The following is a 22,501-nucleotide window of genomic DNA, read 5'->3' on the forward strand; positions in this document are numbered from 1 at the left end:
ACAGCCACTGCACGAAGCCATATCAATAACGTACAGAGTTAATGACAAAACAATCGACAGTCATTGGCGGGCAGACATCACCAAATGCGGGAATTCCCCTATGCTTGATCGTAGTCCAATGGCTATGTCACTAACCTACCCTAACGTATCCAGATCAATTCTTTTACGAGATATGTAAATTCAAAAGTAGCGCCGCTGCACTAGGACTAGTTCTTAACCCTTTGGATGCCGACACATAATAGGTCATCATACGCATAGAATGCCAAGCATGTTTCAATGAATTTTGCATCACTGTATAAGATATTTTATTTACATCTCAGTTTAAAAGATATGGAGGTAAAATTTGGTATGCGAGCTTGATATACTCCAAGGAATATAAACATGTGACTTGCATTTCAAAAAACAATATTTTGTGGAATAATGTGCACAAAAATATTAATATTTTTTAATAAAAATAGGAAAAACATTTTGAAATTAATTAGCACATTTTACACTAAACCCAAAGTGACTAAGTGAAGATATTTAATCTTCACTCCTATCTGGGATCATGTATACCAATTTATGTTGTTAAAAAATTGTAAAGTAGACCTACATTAACTAATTTCCAAAAACATTGAACATGTGGAGAGAAAGACACGAACAGTGTAACCTGTCAACGATTGAATATTTTATGAATTTTGGGAGAGTAATAGTTATCATTTGCGAGAACTGTGTCTAGTAGCAGTATTTGTTACTACAGAACAGTTCAGGAGATCAGAACATACAAAATCAACTAATAGTGTCAGAAATGAAAGTGTAAAAAACAGATTGAAATATTCTATGGGCGGAGCATCAGATTGAGGTAGGCCTACGTGTTTAGGCCCTGGGATTTGATAAAAATGGTGGGGATGGACAACATTACTTTCAGGGAATATGCATTCAGTCCAAGAATCATCTAACTCACTGTCACTGTCATTTTCATTAGCACTGTCACTATAACACTTTGACATTGCACGAAATGTTGTAAGCCCATTAGCCAACGGCACGGCTCCATCATTCTCTGGTGCACTACCCGAAGACCCCAAAAATATCAATCAACAGTTTCGATAAAATTAGAGTCGCTTACATCTTCAAAGCAACCCAAAAGTTCAACTTCTTCTCCCGAATTAGGCCTACATGACTACATGCCTTGTGATAATTGTACTATTTACAACTTTACTACGACCTAAATAAATTGCTGGGTAATTATAACTGCAGTAGAGATAATAACAAAATTAATATATTACGATAAATAACTCAAATGCGTCAATTAGAATGTAAAATTATTGAAAACAAGTCACAACAAGCGGACATAAACAAGGAGGCTGCCATATTGGATCATAGATGTCAAGCGCTCACAGATCATACACTCGCAATCGACGAGTAAATTAGCAAAAATGAAGCTATGTCAGTGCCATCTAATGACATAAGAAGGAATTACAAACATTCTACCTTCTTTCTACTTGATTTGTGACACAATCTAGCGCCTTACTACATAACTACACCACTTATAAGAGGGTGCCGATGGAATCGGCATCCTGGCATTTTTCATACAGAATGTACGTGCCGATGCATTGGCATCTTGGCACTGTAAGAGTTAATATGCCATGTCTACTGCACGACCACGCCCATCGCGAGCGAGAGAGAGAGTAACAAGTGACAGTGCAATCGCACCTACATGCATGCGCTGGAAAATGGTAAGTCGTTCTGTACTTTTGCCAGATTTTTCTATCACGAAAGTAAATGTTATTTTAAGATGAGTTGGCGATAAACACGAGCTAGATATAATGCCCCAACTGGGCTTAACGAGAGGTTTTCCCCTCGTCCTTGATACTGTAATAATTTTTGATAGCTTGATACAGAGTCCAATTCTTAACCCATTCACAGCCAAACCCGTATACATATACGTTAATGAACGGAGTGCTAATAATAACAATGTTATTTGCTTTACGTCCCACTAACTACTTTTACAGTCTTCGAAGACGCCAAGGTGCCGGAATTTAGTCCCGCAGTCCTTTTACGAGCCAGTAAATCTACCGACACGAGGCTGTCGTATTTAAGCACCTTCAAAACACGCAAAACAGCGCCTTAACCGTCTGAGCCACTCAGCCCGGCAATGAACGAAGTGCCTCATCCACCGAAACCTGCATATGTAGGCCTAAGTTTGGGTGCAGTGTGTACTTCACCAATCTCACAAATGAACGGGATTTTGTCGTGCTTTGAGATTCCGTGGAAAGGCTCAAAGTTGTTCTGTACGGCAAATATACCACTCCATTTTGCGTGTTTTGAAAGCAATTTGGTGTTATTTCAGCTTTGCTGGAGTGGAACATATTTCCCGCTAATGTGTAGCCATCATGGAGTCACGAGGTATACATTCATCTCTTGTTGACGAAGAAATTGAATGTTTCCTCAAATAGTGATTCTAGAGAGAAATATTTTGATAATGAAGAACATAAAGGGGGCAATACTGAACTACAAGAAAGTGCAAGGCAAAGTAGTAATGATGAATCTCATGCGGAATTGTCATCGCCTCCTCAGATAAATACCGTTTCCCCCAAATGTTAATGATTTTGATATCAGTTCTTGGATCAACAATTTATATAATATTTCAGTAATAATATCACTGAGCGGAGTAGCTACGGCTATGGAGTCGAGCTCTGTATTCACCCGACGAGCGAGTTCAAACCCCACGGTCAGCTGTCCCGAGATTTTTTTTTTTTTTGCACTCCCAAGCAAATGCCAGGACAGTTCCTACTCATAAGCCACAGCCGATTCCTTCCACTTCCTTACCCAGTTCTCATTCACCGTCATCCATTTCATATTCAGTATCTTCTCAACTGAGGTTTGGATCAGGAAGGGCATTCGGCCGTAAAAAATATGCTGTAAAATATAATCTCCCATCATCCCCGACACCGTATTGGGCTGCAGGACTAAGGGGATGATATGTATTCCATTAATAGTTTCAGTAGAAATGTATCTGTAAAGGTGCTTCTTCCTTTTTTTAAACCTGGCCCAGAGGGTTCGCCTGGTCATCAAAAGTTAACATAAGAAATTTCAAGGTACGCGAGAAGTCCGTACCTTTCCACAAGTTTAAACTCTCAACACTGTCCAAAGCTGATTCAAATCCTTCCAAACGAACTGAGAAAAATTTTAGTTCACCTGTACTACATCAGAAGAGAAGATGGAAGAACAACCAATCATTAACCGTTTCATACTTTATGAATTTGTACATACATCAACGTTAAAAAACTTTTTAACGAGCACAACAAGCCTTTCAAGACAACATATGTATTGAGATATATTATTAACGCATAGTTCGATAAGTTTGTTACATGAAAAAGGAACTAAAATTACATCCTCACTTTGACAACATTTGAACAACAAGCATCTTACGGGCTGACAAATTTAATTTAAATTTTTTTTTTTCTTTTCTTCTGTACATGGCAGGGCTCAGGCTTTGAAACCTGGTATTATGCCAAACCATATAATTATGCACCTGCATAAACATAATAACTACATAAAATTAAAAATAGGTTTATTACAATTTAAAATTAACGTGAAGTGTAATTTAACTGAAATTTAAAGGAGCATAAAAATAATTTTAATATTTTAACATGAATTTACTATTATTAAAACTATCTCGAAAAATATAAACTATAATATCAACAAAAACAGAGTATCGCAAAAAGATTTTTATTTAGCATGCTGTGTAAATAAGCATTTCAAAGACATATGTCTCTAACATGTCAAAATTTTAACTTAAAAAATTTTAATTAATCTTTCACTGGTATGTATTAATGTGTCACATCACTTAATTTTAATTATGTCCTTTCTCAATTGTGTGATTAATGTATTTTATGGCTGATGATGACATTCAAATGTCAAAACCAGTACCATTATTAAATAAATGTATAAATGTATTAACCTTTTGGATGCCGACCCATAATAGCTCATCATATGCATAGAATGCCAAGCATGTTTCAATGGATTTTGCATCACTGTATAAAATATTTTATTTACGTCTCAGTTTAAAAGATATGGAGGTAAAATTTGGCATGTGAGCTTGATATACTCTAAGGAATATAAACATGTGACTTGCATTTCAAGAAACAAAATTTCGTGGAATAATGTGCACAAAAATATTTTTTATTTAAAAAAGGAAAAAAATATTTTGAAATTAACACATTTTACACTAAACCCAAAGTGACTAAGTGAAGATATTTAATCTTAACTCCTATCTGGGATGATATATACCAATTTATGTTGTTAATGTAAGTCTACTTTACAATTTATAAACTAATTTCCAAAAATATTGAACATGTGGAGAGAAAGACACGAACAGTGTAACCTGTCAACGATTGAATATTTTATGAATTTTGGGAGAGTAATAGTTATCATTTGCGAGAACTGTGTCTAGTAGCAGTATTTGTTACTACAGAACAGTTCAGAAGATCAGAACATACAAAATCAACTAATAGTGTCAGAAATGAAAGTGTAAAAAACAGATTGAAATATTCTATGGGCGGAGCATCAGATTGAGGTAGGCCTACGTGTTTAGGCCCTGGGATTTGATAAAAATGGTGGGGATGGACAACATTCCTTTCAGGGAATATGCATTCAGTCCAAGAATCATCTAATTCACCATCACTGTCATTTTCATTAGCACTGTCACTATAACACTTTGACATTGCACGAAATGTTGTAAGCCCATTAGCCAACGGCACGGCTCCATCATTCTCTGGTGCACTACCCGAAGACCCCAAAAATATCATAATCAACACTTTCGATAAAATTAGAGTCGCTTACATCTTCAAAGCAACCCAAAAGTTCCTCAATTTCTTCTCCCGAATTAGGCCTACGTGACGACATGCCTTGTTGTGATAATTATACTATTTACAACTTTACTACGACCTAAACAAATTGCTAGGTAATTAAAACTGCAATAGAGATAACAAAATTAATATATTACGATAAATAGCTCAAATGCGTCAATTAGAACGTAAAAGTGTTTAAAACAAGTCACAACAAGCGGACATAAACAAACAAGGAGGCTGCCATATTGGATCATAGATGTCAAGCGCTCACAGATCATACACTCGCAATCGACGAGTAAATTAGCAAAAATGAAACTATGTCAGTGCCATCTAATGACATAAGAAGGAATTACGAACATTCTACCTTCTTTCTACTTGATTTGTGGCACAATCTAGCGCCTTACTACATAACTACACCACTTATAAGAGGGTGCCGATGGAATCGGCATCCTGGCAATTTTCGTACAGAATGTACGTGCCGATGCATCGGCATCTTGGCACTGTAAGAGTTAAACAACTCTTAATTTGTATTGAAAAGGTTTAACCTTAAAAAACGTATCTCTGTGATCTCAGTTCAATTCAGAAACAAAAATGAAGTTTATAACTTTGAATAGGCTATCACAAGACAGATACCGTATGTACTGCGCTTATGTTTTATTTTATGTTCTTTCAATGTCACAAACATGTTTCCAAACATTCCTACTAAAGAAACAATTAAAATTATCCATGACAACATCAACAAACACAGCGGCCTTAGTAAAATGGAAATTGAATTCATGAAGATACAGAATTTCGTTTTACTTTACAATGGCGAAAAATGAAAGTATCCTCCAAATCAATACATCATATATTCCGTCATTAGACGGAATAAACAAGATCAATGTAAAGTGAAAACCGTCAATACGGAATGATTCTAATATCTTGTAATAACAGAATTTCGTTCTAAACAATAATTACTTCTCCTTTAATGGTAAATATTATCAGCAGAAAGGCCTAGCTATGGGAGACCCTCTACCTGGCATTCTAGCAGATATTTACATGGACTATAAAGAACATACAAAAATTTCACAAATAAAGAGCATTAGTTTGTGGCTAAGGTTTGTTGACGATACTTTCGTGATCAATAAGGACATTACTGACAGTCACGATATATTAGTCTCACTGAACGAAATAGATCTTAACGTTAAATTCACCAAAGAAGATGAGGCAAGAATTCTTCAAACTTTTTTAGATTTAACAATTACATGCTTGAATAACACTTCTGATTTTCAAATTTTTAGGAAACCTGCTTATTCACCCATAACTATTGAAGATTCGTCCGTACATCCTAAGACCCAAAAACTAGCTGCCTATCATAGTCTAATATATAGTGCACTAATAATTCCTCTTTCGCCAAAAAGTTTGGAAACAGAACTAAATTACATAAGACAGTTAGCTCAGTTCAATGGCTTTAAAGTAAATATAATCAACTGGTTAATTAATAAGATCAAAATTAGACTATCTTCCAACCTAGTCCCAGAGAAATCAAAGGTAAACAGCTACTCCACATTTACGCACAATAGCCCGGCTACCCATCATATAACTAATATTTTTTTTAAACGCACCGTCAACATAGCCTACAGGACAATAAATAAGAATCTGAACATATTCCTCAACCGCAATAGAGTCAATAATAACATTTACTCAGGATCTGGTGTTTATAGGTTAAAATGTCCCCAATGTGAGTTCACATATTTTGGACAAACAGGGAGGAGCTTTTACACAAGGTATCTGGAACATTACAATGCTTCCAAGCATAAGTATTCAGCCATGAGCCAGCATATGACTGAAACAGGTCACAAGTTCACTTCAATAGAGAACGATTTGACGATCGTTAAAAGCCTAGGCAAGGGGAAATTGAACGAAATGGAAAACTTTTATTTGGAACAAACTTGTAATAAAAATAATAATCTTAACGATGTCACTGATAACAAAAATCCATTATATGAGACAACTCCGAGGCTAATCCAGGCCGTAAATCAGAATAAAGTTCCCAGTATGTTTAAATCACAGAACGCATGCGCTCCAATAGCTACGCCAAATGCCAGGCCGGCCCAATCCAATTCAAGTAACACCTCTCAAGCAACAACACGGACGCACGATTTGAAACTCACTCCCCCTTCCCCTCCATGCTCCAACCCTCCGTTACAGCATCAATACTACACTAGGAGTAGCAAGCTTAGTCGTTCAGACACAACCAGAACAATTGGTCCCAGCTAACGTCGACAAAACAAGTAAGTTCATGTGATAAACACTCACTCTGCAATTATCCTATTCAGTTCCACATTTATCATTCTAATTCCCCGTTTTTTCTCTTATCCAGTTACAGACAACTCTTATTCCTCCCAAGGTTGAACAATGCACCAATGGGAAGTTAATCAACAAGAATGACTTAATATTCCACATTTTTATCCGGTGAGCACTAATGAATTATATCAACAATATGTTTCCAACATACAAGCTTACACCTTAAAACATAACCATACTTCTTTCTAAAGGAATATTCAAACTGATTCAAACCCTAACATGAACGACTTTAACCAAGATTCCGGTTTTGTAACAATTCTTACGACTCAGGCGACCACGACAGTTGAAGAAACCCCAACTCACACTGATAAATCTCTAGTCAATACAATTTGAGAAACCTCAATTCACGCTGTGATCCATCCAATCTACAATTTGGATGTCTAGTCATTTTAAAATAAATTAATTCATTGTTCATAAATTCTGGCAAAGTTAATGTACATATTGTAAACTCTGTAAAATGCATAAGACCATTTTATTTAGTATTAAATTAGTTTACTATCAAGTACCAACGTTTATAGTTTTAATTCTCGACTAAGATTAGTATTAGGCTGAAGATGCCCATAACTAGGGTGAAACATGTCCCTAACTGGTGTTTTTAATTCATGTAGAATTGAATCACTAAAAAAATATATTTGTATTGAAATGGTGGACACAATTTAAATCTTGAAAGAGTTTTACTTTTAGTTATCAGCTTCTTCAAAGACTTCGGCTAATCAAAGTTGCTGAACTGAAAGAAGTTTTCACGGGAAACTGACTAAGATTTCCCTGTAAAATGGAATATAAAGTATCGAGATTTTGAAATCTTATACCGGTAATTATTGCAGTTTCGCGGTCTAACATGCTTGCCTCACATCCAGAGGGCCCCGGGTTCGATTCCGACCCGGTCAGGCAGTTTTACATGGATATAAGTCTGGTTCCAGGTCCACTCAGCGTACATGATTACCTTAATTGAGGAGCTATCTAATGGTGAGATGGCAACCCAGATCTAGAGAGCCAGGAATATCGGCCGAGAGGATTCGTCACACTGACCCTGCGTCACCTCTTAATCTGCAGGCCTTTGGGCTGAGCAGCGGTCGCTTTGCAGGCAAAGGCTCATTGGGGCTGTAGTCTGGTTTGGTTTAGGAGTTTCTGTAAGATAATTATACATATTTCATTTTTGTGATGTTTAGCCAAATTGTTGATGGTTTTCATTCATTCCCAGATTTTACATTTTCCCGTGTTGTACGTTTTATTTTCATCGTCCCTCGAAAAATGCAGAATCGAGGTTCCACTGTACTTAAACTATCAACTTCTACAACACTTTCCCCCTCCAATTTCTTTTTACTGAAGCACAATTTCTTGCTTTTTCTGCAGTGGATTTTCATTTGAATTTCACGCGTCGATTTTTCAATCTTATCTAAATCCTGCTGAAGCATAGTTCGTCCTCTGTCTATATCCGGGTATACGACTCAATCATCAGCAAAGAGGCGCACTTCTGATTTTATCGAATCAGGCATATCAGTCACCAAAAGTATGAAAGGAATTGGCCCAATAACACAACCCTGAGCCACACCATATGTAATACTTATTGGAGAAGAGCGTTTCTCCCACGCGCACCCTCAGAGTTCTTGTCTCCATTTCACATCTCTGATGTCAATGCCCGTTAAGGAGGATGTCGTGTGGCAGATCGAATGACTTAGCAAAATCAATTACCATTGCATCAATCCTTGACACACTGTCAAGCTTATCCGATATATCTTGACATACGGAACAGAGCTGACTTTTGCAGGAGAAGCCTTCCCAAAAACTATGCTGCCCCCTTATACATCATTCCAGAAAAGTCCCATTTTAACCTCAAATCTATATTAATTGCTCCATTTGTTTGCATACGACTGACGTCAAACTCACCAGTCTGTGGTTATTCAAGTCGCTTGTCACCCCATTTGTGAATAGGAACTACAATGGCCGATTTCCAATTTTCTGGAACCTTCATATTGTTCAGTGATAGAGATTCTTATTAAATATCGGATTGCCTCACCCGAGTTTCAACTGCCTCTCCAGAAGTAAAATGTGGCCTACAAGATTTACATCCGAGTTTAGAAAGACCTTAACGCAATAATGCAGCTTGAATTTGGAAATAATTATTCGCTTTCGGAAAATTGTCGCTGAATAACTGTGCCGCCGGATTAAAAACCTTTCCGTAGTGCTTATTTAATGCTTCCGCTTTATATCTGTTGTTGCCAATAAATCCCCTCCAATACAAAGAGAAGGGAGTGACTTGTTCTCTCCCTTCAATCTTCGCATATATTCCGCACACATATTATGGAAGCATATTTAAACCTCCCTGTAAAATAATTATAAACTATTCACTATAAATTTGCTTGGGAACAGCCTTTCTGAAACTTAACAATATGCAAAAGTACGTACCCTAACCTCTGAAATATGTTATGCACACCGCAATATCTTGAAACATATCTAACCTAAGCCCAAGGCACTACAGCCCTGAAGGGCATTGCCCTACCAAGCGACCGTTGCTCAGTCCAAAGGCCAGCAGATTATGAGGTGTCGTGTGGTCAGCACGATGAATCCGGCGAAAAATTCTTATTTCAGTACACAGTATTAAAATTAAGCAATTGTTTAGGCCTACTTCAGCCTGTATCTCTAAAGAGTTAACAACTGTTGTCATTGCACTTATTGCGAAAACATGTTCTTCTGATGTTTGTTTATACCTGTCGGAGTTGTGAGACTCAGTCTCCAGATAGACTTGCTGGTGTATGGCAAGGAATCGACACAGATGATCAATCACATTCAATATAAACGCTGTAGTAGTGTGTATGAATACTGGTAATGGATAAAAATGAACACGCCCGAATTTGCCCATAATAACAGATGAATAAGTAAAAGTATTCGCACTGTAACTGAAGAATACTGCACAAATTAACTCATTGTGGACCGTGGACGGCGAAAGACATTTAAGCTTGCCCCTATGCTGCGAGCCGTGGACGGCGTAAGATGTTTAATGTTCCGCGCCAAGCAGTGCTGTTTATATTCATCTGTGCATTCTTACACCTTGTTCAGCGTTATTAGTTGTAGCAGAAAGTTGATTGACCTTGAGATAACCCTCGCGTTGAGTGGGCTCATGTTTATCTTAGCTGTTTTAGCGGGAATATCTCAGCACTTCCTCGCACGTCAAGACTGTACTTGAGATTCCAATGCAGTGCGTGTCGTTCTTACTGAGTGTAGTATAATGACTTATAAAACGAAGTTTCTTACGGAAGATTAATTATTAGATATTGTTCACAATGATTATTCTGGTGATGAACTTATTCCTGAAATAGACTCAGAGAGTGAAAGTGACAGCGACGAGGAAATTCAGATTCCCGAATCCGATAGGCCTATAGAGAAAAGTAAAGTGCCTGATACATATCATCCTAGTTATCGTCCACCCGTTCCGCCATTTAGAGTGAATTCAGGTATAAACGTTCAAATAGAAAATAAGCAGGATATTTTGAGTTACGTGAGTATTTTCATGAATGACGAATTTTATCAGTATGTGTGTGAGCAGACGAATCTATACGCGAGTCAAGTGATAAGTGCGGTGCCCCGGCCTTTCACACAGAATTCGATCATGCAATCGTGGAAACCGATTAGTCCAAAATCCTGATATAAAATGCACTGGACCGAAGACCCTGTTTTTCATACCCCGATATTTTCCAATACAATGTTCCGAATACGTTTCCTTCATATTCTTTCATTTCTTCACTTCGGTGACAATAATCATTATGCCGAAAATACAGATAGGCTGTATAAAATTAGACGTATTTTGAAACCTTTGACACCAGATATCACACCCTAAATATTTACTAAGAGGTAAGCACAAAGTATCTTTTTTCTAACAGTTATAGTTTAGGAGTAATTGTCAATTGTATTAAGTGATGCACGTCAAGAGGGCCGGGCATGAAAATGGTTGGTCCAGGCATTCAAGTGTCCCGCTCAGAAGCAGGTACTGAACGTGTTGATATAGGTAGGAATTTTCAAAGGACATAACCTCCGCAACATGGCCGCTAGCTGCTAGTCGCACGCAAACGTACTCTTACAAAAATTGTACATCACAGCTGATATAGTGCTTGAAGTGAGAAATAAGTTATCAGATTCGTTCTGAAGTTAAGCGAGTGCAGTTAACTAAAGTAAACAGTCAGTGTTCTTCTAGTAAGTTTTCAGTATGGCGCCAGCAGACAAGAACTTGTTAAGCAGGCCGTAGCCGAACAGTTACAGCCCCTAATATCAGAGCTCCAGGAACTACGAGCTGAGTACAAGATCAGCTTCAGGCAAAGGACAGGGAACTTGTGAAAATCAAAAATGACTTTAAGGAGGCTATTTTGAGGTTTGGATTAAGCCAGGTATGGAGCATTGATGGAGTAATTAAAATAAAAATTGGATCAAATAACTATAAAGTGAGCACTATGGAACAGTTAAATGAACTAAAGTGATATGCGGGAGAAAGCGTCACAAAATTTTTGTAACTTTCTATTGTAGTTTTTGAGTTTAGTTTCCTTGTATTATATAATTTTTAACCTTTACTCTCTATTAGAACGTAATTAGTAATATAGTTTACTTCTGCTTGTCGTAGTGATAGATTGGTGTTAGTAGCAGCAGATTGGGTCCAGTGCCTCATTATTATCGTATTTCCACATTGCTATATTGCCATTATCGTACTGATCGCTGTAAATTGTTAGTTTCATTCCCTTTATAGTCATAATCATCTCCAATATAACTGAGAACATCGTAAGTTATATAAAAATATAAACTGAAAGCGGAAAAACCGGAGTCAACTGCGCTTAGCCCCTCTGATAACGACCTTGGACAAACAAACAGGCTCCCCTCTTCCTTACAAAGATTCCTCACAAACTTTCACTTTCCCCACCCTCCCCCAATGACCCAGGAACCAGCTGTGCAGGCAATCCACACCTATTGTCGTCTGAGCTCTCGCCATTCCCAGAAGGGACATCATTAACCACAAGCTTTCTCCGGACAGAAATGCTTTAAAAGTATGCCAAATAAATTGTTCAAAGCCGCCTTGCTCAGGCGCGAATGGAAAAAATTAAAGCTCTATTTATGCCTCCCAGTTTCCACGCAATAACTGAATCTTGGTTAAATCCACACCACACAATAGAAGGAGTGCAGCTGGTGGGTTATACACGGCTTTGATCCAACAATAAATAAGCCCTCTGGGGGTACCGCCGCATATGGTATCACCAGTCTACATACGCCCTAAAATAATCTGTAGGTCTCCAGGTCTGTACGAGCGAAAACCTGAGTTCATGTTCCTGGAAATAACTGAGTGGAGTAAAATGTCTTCTGGGTGTAGTATATAAGCCACCAAATGCGGGGTTTTTTTTATGCGATCTAGAACTCAAACACAAGATTTAGTCACTGATTACTCAAATATAATTATTATGGCCAATTTCAACATAAACCTTCTTGAACGTAACTCCTCAAACACGACTTTAGACTTCTTTTAAACCTTGCAACTTAATGTTAATCCTTCTCCAGTGCCACAAATCACACGCCTTAATTGATCTCGTTGCCACAAACTAACCTGAATTAGTTCTTCACCACGGTCAAATTAGTGTCCCAGGTATATTGCAGCATGATGGTATATTTATGGCTTATTCTATTAAAAGTCACAAGTTCAAACCGAAAATAATTTCATATCGAGATCTACGACGAATTGATAAGAATAAACTTTTACAAGACGCAGTTGCAGCGCCATGGCACGACATATTTAAACTTAAAGCCATAAATGACAAAGTGGCACGTTTCAATCAACATGACTGAGCTTACGATTGACATGCCCCTGAAAAGACTTCGAGTGTCACAGAAGCCAGCTCCCTGGCTCTCAGATGAGATTAGAGCACTTATGGCTGAACATGATGCTACTTACAGACGAGTTAGAAAACATTGCACTCCTGACAAACTACTAAACTATAAGAGACTGAGAAACGCTACACTACAACCCAACAGATTAGAAACACGAAATTACAATACGCTCACAGCTTAATTCAGCCAAATGTTTCAACAGCTGTGTTGTGGAAATCCATAGAGAGCTTTGGCATTACCAAAAAACCAAATGACGACTATATAAATATACCCTTTGAAAAACTGAACGACTATTTTTCATCAAACTCCACATTAAATGTAGCCCTGAACCAGGAAGCTTTTGACGGGAATTATGCTAAGACTCGAACAGATAGAGAACACTTCTACTTCTGTCCAGTAACCCACTCACAAGTCAGGTTTGCTATAAATCGGATAACATCAACGGCAAAAGGAAATGACAGTATAGGAATAGAGATGGACGTGATATTACCTGCACTAGTTAATTATGTTAACTCTTCCCTTGTAGATAGCACATTTCCCGAAACATGGAAAGCGGGCATTTTTCGTCCTCTAAAAAAAAAAAGAAGCTTCCCCTTCTGAACCACTAACTAGACACATCTGCATACTTTCTGCTTTATCCAAAGCACTACAGTTCATTGCTCATAGACAAGTAACTGACTACATGACAACTTATTTGACCCACTACAATCTGGTTTTCGTCAAGCACACAGTACTACAACGGCACTACTGAAGGTCACGGAAGACATTCGAGAAGCAAATGACGACAAAGAAGTGACAGTTTTAATACTTCTAGGCTTGAGCAAAGCTTACGACTCTTGTTGACATTGACATCTTGCTCTCGAAATTGTATTCCCTCCATTTCTTGGACAGTACCTCCTTTGGTTGCATTCCTACCTGTATGGTTGTCGGCAGTGTGTTACAGATAAGATAAACAAATCAACTTGGCGGTCCGTGCAGTGTGGTGTGCCCCAAGGGTCGGTGTTAGGACCCCCTTATTTTTCTATTTACATTAATGATGTCTTCCAAAACCTAACGCACTGCAAATACCATATTTACGCTGATTTACAAATGTACCTCCATACATTTGCAGATAGAATATTTACAGCCATAGACAAAAACAATCAGGATCTAACAGTTTTCTTCTTGGTCTTTGAGATGCGGTCTTACGTTAAACCCAGAAAAAACGCAAGTCATCATCCTTGGATACCCTAAACTACTCGCGAAGGTCAATCGACCAGATTTTCAATCTTTTGTGATGTGATTTAGAGACGCTGGGTGCAAGTTACTGAGCAGATTACAACATGGTCAAAATGCATGTGTGAGATACGTCTGTAACCATGTAACTCCTTCATATAACCACCTATCTTGGCCCCGACTAGAAATCCGTCTCACTGTTCATACCCTATGCCGTCTCCATAAAATTCTTCATTCTTCACAGCCATTTTACCTTACTTCTTATTTCAAGTACCTATCTTCTTAACACAGTCTTAACACCAGATCTAATTCAATCCTTGCTTTACCTACCCATAGATCTGCCATCTACGATAAATCATTCACAGTAATTGCCTGCCGGGAGTGGAACCTCCTTTCCGAATGTATCAGAGGGTTAAGCTCTATTCTCACTTTCAAGGAAGCACTGTGGAGATATTTTATGCACCAGTAAGGTTCATCTGTAAACATGACGCTGCTACTCACAACACCCCCTGTGGGTGGGGGCGGTACAATAACACCCACGGTATCCCCTGCCTGTCGTAAAAGGCGACTAAAAGAGGCCTCAGAGGCTCTGAACTTTGGAGCGTGGGTTGGCGTCCACGGGGCCCTCAGCTGAGTCCTGGCATTGCTTCCACTTGTGCCAGGCTCCTCACTTTCATCTATCCTATCCGACCTCCCTTGGTCAACTCTTTCTTTTCCGACCCCGACGCTATTATGTTTGCGAGGGCTAGGGAGTCTCATTTTCATGCCCTTCGTGGCCGTTGTCTTACTTTGGCCGATATCTTCATTTTTTGAAGTGTCGGATCCCTTCCATTTTCCCCTCTGATTAGTGTTATATAGAGGATGTTTGCCCAGTTGTACTCCCTCTTAAAACAATCACCACCACTACTCACAACCATTCTACTGTCATGGATACTCTGGTAGATTAGTCTAAAATTCTTACCCGACCTGTTTTTGAAATGTTATTAAATTTTATGTACTGCCCCTTTTTACATGTAGGATATTAGTTTTAAGAATTTATCCTTTTATTATACCTAATTTATTTCAACTTCATTTAATCTTATCACTCATTCTCGTATTACTATTAATTTAATTAGTCCTAAACCTATTATTATAAAGTGATGTAATGTAATATATATGTATATTTTTTAAGTGCCTGGTTAGATAGAAGAAGTCCTTAATCTTGCCAGGTAAAATTAAACATTACTGCTGAACATAAAACGTGGGTTCTCTTCCACTATACTACAGCGGCCGCGGTCAGATATGTATCCGAATCGGACCTCTCACTTTAGCCCTACGAGACCATGCTCTAAATTCCTCTTCTGCCTTGAATCATCCTTGGCAAGCCTGTGATGTCCAACCAAATGGAAATAGAGGTTTTCAACATTTCCTCAATGCTAAATACAGGTTTTGCCCTATTGTGAATTTTGCTAAATCTAATATAAAATTACATTGCTCTTATAGAATAATTTTCGGGACTTGAAATTTCTTCCGTTAAATGCGCGTTTGTGCTAAATCGAGGTCATGCAAAATCGGGGTTAAACTGCATTAATTTTACGTCCCACTTAATGTTTTTACAGTTTTCCGGAGACAGTGAGGTGCTAAAATTTTGTCCGCAGGAATTCTTTTGTATATGGGTAAATCTACCGAGAAGGTTGGTGTATCTGAGCACCTTCAAATACCAGACAGTCAGGACTGAACCTACAAAAAAAAAAAAACACCTATTGAACAACTGACAGGTTATTCGTGTATGATTACAGCAGTAATTCAATCTAGTGGTTGTCATCTGATACTGATTTTGCCTCCACTGTTATAAGATCTCTGGTCTTTCTAAAGACGCTGCACTACCCATTCCCTTTACACGAAGATAAAACTTCCAAGGGGTATTTTAATGTAATATCTGGCGTGGTATCTGAAAAATGAGAGAAGAAATTAACAGTCAATGTACATTTCCGTAATTCACACTAACACTAATTAGTTTTCTTGCCACTCATTTCAGAAAGCAACATCAGCCAAGTTTAAGGCAAGAAAACAGATCTTGACTAGACCTGTATGCTTCACTGGCTGTTCAGTAGCTAGCAGCAAACTGAATATTGTTTTCAAATTTCAGCAATGGACTAGCTCAAGATACTTTTTCTACAAATTTCTGTTATTGTACTATTGTCACTATTCTCCGGACCACCTTTTGAGCAGACTAAAGTGGAAATGACGTCATTGTCTCGTCACACTCGCCGTGGTTGTCAAATGACCTGGCGCGCGATTCAAAGTTGTACTCCACCACTATAATACAGCACAGCTCACGGATTGAACCTCGAATGAATTTAAAAGAATTAATAATTAACGTATGCGTGTTAGAATCCCATACAGTTTTTTAACGGCTTACAACTTTAAACAATTAATTTACTGAATTAGATTGTAAATGTGAAAACCTACAATCTGTTTTCTAGTCAATGGCCGGGTCAGGGATGGAATAAATGAAGCCCCATCTTGCGGCGAGGACAGGAATTGAGCCGGCTGCCGAAGCCTGTTTCACTCCTCTGGGGCAATGATTAATGACTGACAGATGAAATTAAATGATACTGGAGAGTGATGCTGGAATGAAAGATGACAGGAAAAACCAGAGTACCCGGAGAAAAACCTGCCCCGCCTCCGTTTTGTCCAGCACAAATCTCACATGGAGTGACTGGGATTTGAACCACGGAACCCAGCGTTGAGAGGCCGATGCGCTGCCACCTGAGCCACGGAGGCTTTCACAATTTTAATGTACTAACTACAATTTCACAGTACAATTTTAATAAATTAGCTATTACAAATATATTTTTATAAAAATATTCTTTTTCTTCTTCTTAACTGTTTACCCTCCAGGGTTGGCTTTACCATCAGACTCAGCGAGGGATCTCACCTCTACCGCCTCAAGGAGAGTGTTCTGGAGTTTCAGACTTTGGGTCGGGGATACAACTGGGGAGAATGACCAGTACCTCTCCCAGGCGGCCTCTCCTGCTATGCTGAACAGGGGCCTTGTGGAGAGATGGGAAGATTGGATGGGACAGACAAGCAAGAGGGAAGGAAGCGGCTGTGGTCTTAAGTGAGGTACCATCCCGGCATTTGCCTGGAGGAGAAGTGGGAAACCACAGAAAACCACTTCGAGGATGGCTGAGGTGGGAATCGAACCCACCTCTACTCAGTTGACCTCCCGAGGCTGGGTGGACCCCGTTACAGCCCTCGTACCATTTTTCAAATTTCGTGGCAGAGCCGGGAATCGAACCCGGACCTCCGGGGGTGGCAGCTAATCACGTAACCACTACACCACAGAGGCGGACTATAAAAGTATTATGACATTATTATTATTGATATTATCATCATTATCAATATACAGTATATATACACACACAATATTTTATTATTTATTATTCACAATGAGTTGCTACTCAGGAGCGATTTATGAAAAAGGGAGAGAAGTGAGGATTATATATGGGCCTACTCGTACTGGAATTAACTTGGAACTGACTGATGAAGTTGGGGATCCAGGCAAAAACCTGTCCCACCTCTGCTTTGTCCAGTACAATTTCAATAAATTAGTTATTACAAATATATTTTTATAGAAATATTATTATATTTTATTATTATTATTATTATTATCATGCAGGAGGTTTCAGCGTTAGCTTACCTTGTGCCGCAGTAATTAATCTGTCACTATCGAGTGGCTGCACACCCAAGTCAGAATCAGAACCGGGGTCAGCACACGAGGTAAACTAATCCCGCCGTCAATACTATTCGCTCGGAAATGCTTATAAACAGACAGAATCATATTTCTCTCGTCGGAAGTAAAAATCTTGCGTTTCTTCTTCAACTGATAACAGTCTGGTGAATTTTTGTTCGGATCCATCGCACAATAATATCCAATAACGAGTAAGAAGAAACCTACAAACGTACAAGAGACTACAAGAATTATGAATTAGCACACAATACGCACATGCACTGTTTTTGTAAAAGCGAAGCACACGTGTTCAGGACATCCGCTGAGTAAGTATGGCAGCTCCGCATTGACTGCACCATTGCCAAAACTCGCTCCGAGTAGCGCACCCCTCTTGCCCCCTCACCTACCGTGTGACAACACCGAAGGCGCTGACCCTGTCGCCCGCGCCATCCCCTGGTCTATACACTCACTTCCGCTTTAGTCTGCTGAAAAGGTGGTCCGGAGAATAGGTTTTGTAGTGAAGGCGAAGAATATTCTCAGTTAATATATGTGCTGTAACAACAGCAACCACTCTCTAAAGCCAAAACTTCAAGTACCAGAGCACCTAAGTAAACAGTTCATGTAATATATGTATGTATGTATGTTCAGTCCTCAGCCCGAAGGCTGGTTGGATCCTCAACAGCTCCGCCATCAGCTATCACAGAGAGCCTAGGCATCACTGAAGAGGCATACTAGGGAAATGGGGAGCGAGTTAGTTTCCCGTTGCTTTCCTCGCCGAGCCAGAAGTTGCTATTACACATCAATCTACCAAGCCCACTGAAATGCATGCACCAACTGACCCTATGAGTAACATTCTCACACCATTCATAGCAGGGACTGGCTGCATAAGAAATGGCATCATTAGCACCGCTCATACCTCACTCACTTTCATATTGTCAAAGCCAAGGACAAGACAGAGACATACAATGAAAGTAATAAAATTCCTCTAGCCTATACCTCAAAACATAGTGCACTGAAACACTAGGTCCTGCCAGCAAAGGCATCACGTAATATATACAATACATAAATAGAATTCTTTACCTCAGACGTTCCTTGGCACTGATGCGTGTATTCAAAATCAAACAGTCCATATCGACATTCACCGGTGCCTCCTTTCTGAAGATCCTCTAAGAATTGGTCATAAGCTGCATTACGTTCACCTAGAAGCATGAAGATGGTTAATGAATATTTAGAATCCAGTGTGCAATAAAAAAAAAAAAAAATGGTATACAGAGTAAAACACACTATCAGTACAGTAACCAAGTCCTGAATAATTTATCTTTCATTAACCCTTTGAGGCACAGAACTGATTTTTTTCAAATTTTGAAAGGAAAATTGGCAATTACACATGCAAGTCATTAAATCTAAGTAATATTCCTTAAAAAAAAATTCAGTACAATGTACAAAATTACGGGGGGGGGGGGGGGAAGTACATTTGAGACCACTGTAGGTCACTGCTTAACGGTAAGTTTTTCATTCAAATTACACAAACTTTTACTTTTACATAAGACAAAGTATTGTTCAGTCTTCACTAAATAATCAACCACTGGTGGAAAGGGAGGAAACGGTTTCTGTCAGATGAAAGGCACAAACCGACCCCACATGTCGTACATGACCATCTTGTCCTGTGAGGTGTCTTCTTTGTACTGTAGTATCCAGTGTTTTGAAGACCCATGTATTGGCATGTGTTTTGCTTCAGACTATCTTTTCTCTGCTGCCACTTGAGGTTTAAAACTCTTCAGTTTAGGAGTGGTAGATGGGCCAGGAGAGTCTTTGAAACTATTTGCTACAAGGCCAGAGACAAAATTTCTATAAAAATCATTCAGATGCATATTCTTATTTGCATTACCTAAACAGTATATAACAAGTCACAACTGAAACGTCAACGAAATGTCAAAATAATTGCAACCATGATCTTTGACTTTCTACGAAGAGCATAGCAGGATTTTAGCATGTCTGCCTTGTCTACACATCCCATATTTCCTGTGTAAGATTTGTGCTATTTTTGGCCATGTTACTCCTGTAACACTACCATTTGATTTTTTTTTTTTTCCTGTTTACTGTGGTTACTTCTGTAGGCGATTCAGTAGTTGACAAAAACATCACTGTACGCTTGTCGTTCCATTTCACACAAGCTATACAATCAGATCTAACTTGCCAGTCAGTCACCCCTCTGAGTTCTTTGCCATGCTTCAGAGCTGAAATCCCTTTCCAGTTACACCTTACTGTTCCTGAGGAAGGGAATCCCTTTAAGTTTCTCAACTAGTGCTAAGCTTGTACAATAATTGTCGAAATAGATGTGATAACCCTTATTTTCTAAGCCTTCACGTATGACGGTTGGTGTCCTTTGTCTTGTTTGCATGTCACTATCACACTCCCCAACATATATTTCACTATTTTCATCCATACCACGCCCTGGATCACTGTCATGTTCTTCTCAAGCCTGGTGCAAATTTTAATGACATAACCTCTGAAAGTCGAAAATACTGTGAACATCTAGGAGCTACGGGAGTTGCAGTTTATCTAGCAGGGACTAACGACGTGGGAAGAAATAAGGCAAGAGAGATGATCTCTTCCCTCAGATCGAGACTACAGGAGTTACATCACACCAATGTTGTGGTATTTTCTGTTCCTCACAGACATTATCTTCCGGCATGGTCTTGTGTTAACAAGGTGAATGAAGAACTTTTGAAAATATGTAAGCAATTCAAGAATGTAAAATATGTAGATGTAAGTAATTTGGGAAGATTTTATACCTGGTATGATCTGCACCTAAATTGGTTGGGAAAAAGGTATGTTGTAAATAATATAATAGAGTTTGCTAATTCAATTCAAGATGTAGAATGTGTAACTGCTCCCATTCCTCTAAAAAACTACATAAAGTGACCGTTATAGGTCGGTCTCAAGGGTTATGAATTTCATGTTGTTGGTCCGTACTGAACTGAGAATAAAACATGAATAGTAACACAGTAAAGGTTTCCACCTATTCAGTACTAATATGTATTTACAATGTTATAAATTACATGGAACTAGTTTCGACCCACCTAGGGGTCATCATCAGCCATATTAAAACATACATAAGTTTTTGTCGAATCCTAAAACATGTTATTTTTAACTGTGATAATCGTATGGATTTATAATTTATAAAGTGAAGGTTGGTAATGAGATGAGAAATGTTAGTCGTGCTAGAGTCGAGGAATCGTATTAAAACTCATGGTAGTCTATACAGGTTAGTTCTTTTAAGACTGTATTGGGGAATAGTGTTAATGTGCAAGGTAGACAGACTAGGTTAGGTTCTTATTAGATCACTAAAATCAATGAACATGTAGAAACAAAAATATCTAATAGTAGGCCTATTGTGGAAAACGACATCCAAGGTACTGATAGTGTCCAGGAAACAAAATGACAATAGTTTACTGACTATCCTGCAGGTTAATATTCAATGTGTCAGAAATAAAGTGTTAGAACTAGAACATTTCAATAAAGCTGAAAAAATTGATGTGGTATGCAAGTCAGAACATTGGCTCATAGAAGATCAAGTTGAATTCTTTGTGCCCAGTGAGTATATTATGGCAGATGTGTAGAAGTAATAAGAAGAATGGGGGTGCTGGAATTTTAGTCAGGAACTGTTTGGAATTTGTTAAAGTTGACTTAGGACAAAACTGTGCAGAATTGGATGGAGAGTTTAGTTGTGTTAAAATAATACATCAGAATCTAATTATTGTAAGTTTGTATAGAAAATCCAAAGGGCAACAAGGAAGTAATTCTTGAGAATTTTGAAATAGTTATGAGAAAATTGTTAAAAGTTTAATATTAAAGTAGTTGTCTGCAGCAATTTTAATATAGAAATGGGAAAATCAGATGAACAGTCTTCAAGAACATTTTTTAACCTTTTAAGATCATTAAATTTAACGTGTACAAATAAAACACCTACACACAATAATGCACGCATTGATAACATTGTCAATTTCTCAAGAAATATGTATAATGTCAAGCTCGTTGGAGGGTCTTTTGCTGATCATGAACCACTGGTACTCTATTTTTGCCAGAAGAATTTGTCTTACACAGACAACAAATAGAGAGCCTGACATTTCATGGATAAGAACTCAGAAAGATTGTTACATTAACTTATTCAGGGAAAGATTGAAAGTAAACTGGAATTTTTTATACGAAAATAAAACTCTGAAAGCAAAGGCTGAAATTGCTATTGAAACTTTCTTTAAACCTTATGTTGAATTGTGGCATTCTTGCTCCCCCATGGTAAGGATCAATAGTGTGCGCACAGTTAGGAATATTGACCCAAATAAGGGAAAGGATGTTGATTCTGTATAGTTTATAAAAATTCTTCGGTGCAAGGGAGTGTGCAGAAAGATGCTTATGAAGTATATCTCATATGTAAAAAGTTCTACAGAACTGAACTTGCACAAAAAAAATTAGCGAGTGAAACATACAGTGAAAGTGCATCCAACAAATGCAAGGCAGCTTGGGATGATAT

At 38.3% G+C, this 22,501-nt stretch overlaps 1 protein-coding gene across 1 annotated transcript in view; it reads right to left on the minus strand.

Moving 5' to 3' along the window:
- Window positions 1–22,501, minus strand: part of tsr (Cofilin/actin-depolymerizing factor homolog tsr) — a 134,914-nt gene that overhangs the window by 28,003 nt on the left and 84,410 nt on the right. Inside the window, exon 3 of the mRNA XM_067138553.2 lies at window positions 19,048–19,166. Coding sequence (XP_066994654.1) covers window positions 19,048–19,166 — 119 coding nt within the window. The remainder of the gene's footprint in view (window positions 1–19,047; window positions 19,167–22,501) is intronic.

Source organism: Anabrus simplex, chromosome 1 (genome assembly GCF_040414725.1).
Source record: "Anabrus simplex isolate iqAnaSimp1 chromosome 1, ASM4041472v1, whole genome shotgun sequence".
NCBI lineage: Eukaryota > Metazoa > Arthropoda > Insecta > Orthoptera > Tettigoniidae > Anabrus > Anabrus simplex.